The sequence below is a fragment of the Ostrinia nubilalis genome, chromosome 23, assembly GCF_963855985.1.
Source record: "Ostrinia nubilalis chromosome 23, ilOstNubi1.1, whole genome shotgun sequence".
NCBI lineage: Eukaryota > Metazoa > Arthropoda > Insecta > Lepidoptera > Crambidae > Ostrinia > Ostrinia nubilalis.
The window spans coordinates 604,463-611,336 of record NC_087110.1 but is presented as its reverse complement, the minus strand read 5'-3'; the positions used below and the strand labels follow the sequence as shown (position 1 = coordinate 611,336).

The 6,874-nt window shown below is 42.6% G+C and overlaps 1 protein-coding gene across 1 annotated transcript; it reads right to left on the bottom strand.

Moving 5' to 3' along the window:
• Window positions 1–498: 498 nt before the first annotated feature.
• Window positions 499–2,524, bottom strand: LOC135083486 (ELAV-like protein 4). The gene has a single exon (XM_063978225.1). The coding sequence runs from the start codon at window positions 2,442–2,444 to the stop codon at window positions 1,383–1,385; it is 1,062 nt and encodes a 353-aa protein (XP_063834295.1). The 5' UTR covers window positions 2,445–2,524; the 3' UTR covers window positions 499–1,382.
• Between the last annotated feature and the right edge of the window lie 4,350 nt (window positions 2,525–6,874).

The window sequence follows — 6,874 nt, the reverse complement described above, 5'->3', positions numbered from 1 at the left end:
CAATAAATAGTAAACGAAACGGCGAGCCTACCACGCCTCTTCGAGTTATTTGTTTAATATATTTTTATTAAATTACCGCCTATTAGTTATTGCACGTTTTACATTTATAATAAATATATAAATACTTGTAAATTTTAATCTCCATCTTTGGTATGGTATGAGTACCTATTAATATCTGAAATGTTACAAAACTGTTTTTACATAATATTAAGTATATATTTTTTTTACAAAAATCGTAGGGTCGTTAGGACGGCACGATAGTATATCTATTCAAGTTCGATGTTCAAATATAGGTCTTTGTCGGGTATGATACTTGTGATACGGAGTGTAGACGCGGAGAGTACGATTATTTTATTAAACAACTTTTTTTCTATTTACAAATTTCCATTTAGACTAAGACAATTAAAGCCTACATCGAATAGACGCAGGGTCGCATCCATACATTAGAGTAGCAGGTACCGATGTGGACATCGAGCGGGATGTCTACGACTAGGGCTCGATCGATCCGCCCGGGCGCGTCCGCCGTCCAGTCCGTGTCGACGTAGCGCGCCATCCGATTCGTGATCAACACCAGATGCGCCAGTTTTCGCAAAAGTTATCTCAAAAAATTTCTAACCTACCTACATCGCTTCAGCCCCATCGCCGCTGTTATACGAATTTTCCACAGATCTTTCTCCGTTTTTCATTTTTTTCTAAAATTTTATCAAAACCTATCACAGTTTTTGATTAGTTTTCATCCTTAATTAGTTTAATATATGATTAAAATATACGTATAGATAATATATATTTTCCAATCTTTAACAATATAACACTATTTTACTTCGATTAGGTGCCCTGGGCGACACGTGAACTGTTCGTTTGGCAATGCGGCGGCCGTACATGTTACCTACACGATATGGTCGCTTACAAAATTGGAGCATAGCATAAGGTTATTATTGCTAACATTATTTATTATATATTTGAAAACTATTTCTCGATACCACAACCGTTCATAAGCGAAGTTTAATATCATTATTTTGTTATTGACTATTACCAATATGTATCAAGTCTGGCCAGAGAACTCGGCATTTGATGCCGCGAGTCGTTCTAATATTTATTGCGTGCTCGCGGGGGCTTTTCATTCAGCGGTCGCCATTTTCCGCGGGCATGCGCAGTGCACGCCTCCATTTTGATTTCCCGAAACACTTAACCTAATTCCGGGTCGAAAATGGCGGCTGGGGAACAAAGAGCCGCCGCACAAAAGAGCGAGTCAAAACATTCGCTATTTTACAATTAGTTTAGGTATTAGGTGGCGCCGCCTGGCGGAGCGTCCGCGAGCGGTATGTATGGGTGCGGCCCCTTGTGCCGTCCTAGCGGCCGAGGCCGGGGCGCGCGCGGGCCGCTTAGATCGTCTTGATCTTGTTGGTCTTGAAGCTGACCTGCAGCACGCGGTTCCCGAGCGTGTACCCGTTGAGCGACTGGATGGCGACCACCGCCTCGTCGTAGTTGGTCATCGTGATGAACCCGTAGCCCTTGCACTTGTTGGTCTGCAGGTCGCGGATCACTTTGACGCTCTGCACGGCGCCGAAGGGCCCGAAGAGCTGCCAGAGCACGTTCTCCTCGGTCTCCGGCGCGAGGTTGTACACGAAGATGCACCACTCGGAGCCGACGGCGCCGGGCAGCACGCCGCCCAACAGCTCGCCGGCCAGCGGGCTGTAGCGCTGGAGGCCCTTGTTAATAGCTAGCAGCGACTTGCCTGAACTGAAGCGGCCCAGCGGCGCCGGGAAGCGCAGCGCGGCCGGCAGGTAGGCGGCCAGCGGCGCCAGCGCCTTGCCGTTGTTGCTCGGGTTGTTCGCGAACTTCACCGTGATCGGCTCCGACGCTCCCTTCGGCACTGTCCCGTTCAGCTCCTGTATGGCGCGCTCCGCCTCCACGCGCTGGTCGAAGCGAATGAAGCCGACGCCCTTGGACAGGCCCTGCTCGCCGCCGGTGAAGGGCCGCCCGCCGGAGTTCTCGCACAGGATGCGCGACGTGATGATGCGGCCATACGGGCTGAAGAGGCGCTCCAGCTCGGCCTGCGTCATGGTCTTGGGCAGGCCGGACACGTAGAGGTTGGCGCCCTTGATGGCCTCGCTGCTGGGCCGCGCGTACGACACCTTGATGGTCTTGTTCTGCAGCCGCAGCCCGTTGAGCGTGGTGATGGCCTTCTCGGCGTCCTCGGCGCGGTGGTAGTTGACGAACGCGTAGCCCAGGCTCTGGCCGCCGCCGTGCAGCGCGTGGTTGAGCGCGTCCGGGAAGGCCGCGCCCTTGTTGCGGATCAGCTTGCACGACTCCACCTCGCCGATGCTGGAGAACAGGCTGCGGATCTCCTCCTGCGTCATGCTCTGCGGCAGGTAGTTGATGATCAGGTTCGTCTTGGACTCCTCGCCCGAGCCGTTCTGGTTTTCACTGTCGCCTTTGGACATGGTGGCGGCTTAAATCATAAACGGAAAGAACGAAAGGGAAACGAAAAACGCGGTTAAAAAAATGGCACGTCCGTGCTATATCCGCGCACGAGCGATAGTGCGAGGGGCGGCCGGGCCGCCGCGCATGCCCGTTCCTATCGACCCTTCTTACATAACGCGGTTCGTTCACCCTCTCGTTATAGTGTCCGAAAAAACTAGATACACCCCGCAGGATCGATCCCCGGGCGTAAGTAGGTTCCGTTTAATGTCTCCGAAGACTTCGGAACGGGGTCTGAGGTCCGTTTGGAGCCGAGTTCACTGGAGCGAACTCTGAGATTGGGGTTTGGGCACTGAACAGGTGTTTGGAAGGGACGGTAAGGTGCTCATTCATCGGGTTTTAATTCAAGGGTTTTGTAACATTTTGCTTTTACGCGTGAAGGGATCGTTGTTATTTATGGAACGGATAGCACCCTTCGTTAGATACGCCTTGCTGCAGCTTCTTTGTTGTTGACGAGACAAATTATTGTGTTGTGCGAGCACAAACCCTTTGTTTGAGAGATTTATACTATTTTGCGTCATAACACATTATTGCGATTACATAAAGGTCACGGCTTACAAACACAAAGCGGTTATATTTTTATACTTTACAGCTTTTAATATTAAACTGGGTAATAGAAAGAACTGTTCAAGTGGGTCAGTACCTAATGACCTTTTATTTTCTAGATTTTTAAAAATAACAGTATTTATGTTTTGGTTTAGATGGAGTTCTAGGTACAAAATACAATTCGTTGTTTCTCTTTGAGAATAATTTTCAAATATTTTGATATCAGATTTATATTTATTACGTAAGTAGATTCTGAATTCCTAATAGATAATATGATACTGATTACATAGCTTGTTTATAAAGACACCTGGTCTGCTACGAGTAACCCCATTCATCAAACCTATTACAGTTTTACAGTTTAATTGTAACATCGTTATAATTAAGATACCGTTTTGTCTCCTTACATTCATGGTTCAAAATGGCGCTATTTCACTGTGAATGACAGTTTTAAAATGAATATGAATAGAAAGTACTACGTAATACTACATTGATTTAGATTATGAATAAGGAAGTAGGTAGGTACTACTCCTTAATACAGTATTGTAGAATTATTTATTGAGAAATATACACTAAAAACTCTTGCTTTGTCCGCCACATTTGCATTGTGGTGAATAAAAACTTTCTTATTCTTAAAACAACGAATCACATAAGGACAATCTCAGTACCTATAAGTTATTGGGGTTTTAGTAGTAAAGGGTATGTCATTGTTTTAAATCAAATCTAATCAAATTATTTTTATTTGTGAACATGGCTTTACATAGAGTAGTTGTTAAACGTTTTTTACTATTTCCATCTTCCATCATGTTATCTGATTAAGGGTGGAATCGACCAAACAAGAGTAAATATTATTCTCAGAATAAATTGTCAGTTTTGAAATATTTTTCCCATACTGAAACTGTCAATGTGCCAGTTATACCAGGTGTTATTCTCGGATAAAAGTCCACCCTGAGGCCCGATTCGACCAAACTTTTATCCGAGAATAACTCCAATTATTCACTAACAAAGTGTAATCCGACGATGGTAAAATCAGCCCTCATTCAGTTAAAAACAAAATACAATTCACATACAGACTGTCAGACAACTCGCAGTCATTACACTACAAATAAGGAAGTACTAATAGTACAGTTTCGTGGAATATAGTACAACCAGTCGCTCTACATTTAGCAAAGGTAATTCAGGACCTGCGCAAAGCATAGAATCATAGGAAGTACCTACTAATAGTACAGTTTCGTGGAATATAGTACAACCGGTCGCTCTACATCTAGCAAAGGTACACATTCAGGACCTGCGCAGGGCAGCGGTCGTTGGCCCAGCCTCCCGGGCACAGCTGTGTACTATTACGACGGGTTATCGGTTAGTTCTGGAGAACGTAGTGTATTAGCATAGATGTAGGTAGGTAGGTAACTGGACCTGCGAACGTTCAACGTTGTATTTAATTCTTAGTATAGTAGCTAGGTAACATGGTACACCTATGTATAGTTTGTGCATGATGGTCATCAAATTAATTTATATTCTGCAAATAGGCTTTAAAAACGCTTTTATGATTTACGAAGACTATTTTATCATGAATCAAAAAATGTTTTAATACCCATAATATATGCCCAGAGGCACGAAAACGACCAAATGAGTAAACTGCCAGTCATTGGACACTTAAGAAAGTTATTGGACAGTTATTTACTGAATAAAAAATAGCATTTCTATTTCAACAACTGAGAGATTTCGACTGATGGGAGATAAAAGGGCGTTTTTTTGAAGGAATATTCATTGTATTTGAAGGAATATTCATTTTAAGAAAATTCAAGGGTTGTTTTGTCCAATGACTGGCAGCGTCCAATGACTGTCGGTTTACCCTACAAGTTCTCTTGCGATGCCTATAAAATAAACTGTAAATATGTCAAATTACACAATAATCTGAGATTTAAATGGTTTTGGGCATATATGGGTTAATCAAACAACTCTGCTAACTGAGCTAATTAATTCTTAAAGATAAAGCTTTTTTTATAGTTGGTTACTTTAATAAACGGTAAAGAGAAATGCGCTACACATTTTCTCGTAGCAATTCTTGGAGCACTACGACGCTACGTCTTGTAGCACGACTGTAGGGCGCGAAGTATTTGCTACGAAGAAATTGCCTTTCGCTACGCCGTAGACAAAGGAAGAGGGCTGGAAGGAAATTAAATAATGTACCTAAAGTCGTACTTAGGTGCAATATGGAGTTATTAAATAAAGGGAAGTTTCTTTATTTTGTAGAGCATTTCTTTCTTATGAAAAAATATTTTATTGCTCGTCGTTTCCTCATTATCTTCTTGTCGTGTCGACAACAAATCCATACAGTGTCAGCTCAAAACTCTTTAATCACCTTCCTTTATATCATAATGTGATAATAATATTCGCCTTTGCTCCTTTATTTATTTATTTATTTAAGGATAGTACACAGCACAATATCAATCTGTAATAACAATGTTTTTTAGTAGATTTTGTAGGCCAATTATGACTATCCAACATTAAACATTTCTACATACCTTCTCGAGTGACAACCATTATGGATTTAAATATCCTACTGAAGGGAAGCTAAAACATTATGTAATTTAAACAATTAATTTAAGTTAACTATTTTATAAAATCCAACAGTGCTTCGTAACATTTATGTACTAACATAAATAATAGTTTTTTTATGCTAGACAAGGCAGGTATTTGAGTTATTTGTGTCGCGTAGATTTACACATCTTTTTCATTTAATAATATGAGGCTAACTCAGCAAACTATTTAGGGTCATAAGTGCGATTATGCTATTAAAATGTATAGTCAAAGTGTCAACATCCATAGGCTTCAAACGCCTGCCAACAACATCGCTCTTGACGTCTGACACTGCCGGTGTCAGCTACACAATCATCATCATCAGATCATTTAGTTTTAACAGGGAAACGACCCTCTAATTTATCAGAGGCTAATGGAGGTCACAATACAGAGGAACTTACTCCATTTCCTTCTCTCACGCGTTAAAAATATTACCTTCCACAACATTCGTATCGAGCTGACAGACTACCCCCCACTAGGGGGGGGGGGGCTTGTTGCATGCGCCTTTGTGCGCGATCCGGACGTTATTTGCATTTAAATTGTGTTCGCTCGCGCAGGACAGGGTTGGTGGCTACTTGGAAATTGATAAAACTATTATGCCAATCATATAATCAATCAGCTAGAGCTATTATCTAGCTAGATTACTTACAGCATGTCGTCAAAGGTTACCACTAGGTTACTTAATCTTTGTTTTGACTCCTTTCATTTGCTTTTCACTGGAGGGAACCTCCTCCTATGTTCTTGTCAATAATTTCGTTGCGGGTCCAATGACAGTTTTAACTTTCCTTCGGGACAAACTAGATCGTCACTGGTTGGTTTTTCTTGGCGGTCAAGCTGTAGATCTTGGCTACACAGGAGTTGCAGTGGTGGGAACGAGAGGTGGGAATAGTCCCGTATGTCGTTACGAAGAATCAACATGTATCTTCAGCAAGCAACGGGAGTTACGTTATGGGACTCAAACGCATACTTATGTAGGTCATGATGAGTAACTTACAGCCTTATAATTTGTCGTGGTCCTTGCTTGGACATTGCAGTTTAATGCATGTTTGTAGTATTAAAAGAGTTGTGGTTCATCATCATTTCTTGTCTACTGCTGAACATAGGCCTCTCCCAATTATTCCTTGATCGGCTGGTTCGTAGCGACCTGGATCCAGCGCCTTCCTGCTACCTTAATGAAGTCGTCTGTCTGACACAGAAACAATGGATTTTGTGAGTCTCCTTCAGAGCTTCAATTTTCAAGTTAAGAAATTGGTCATATTAAAATCGGTAA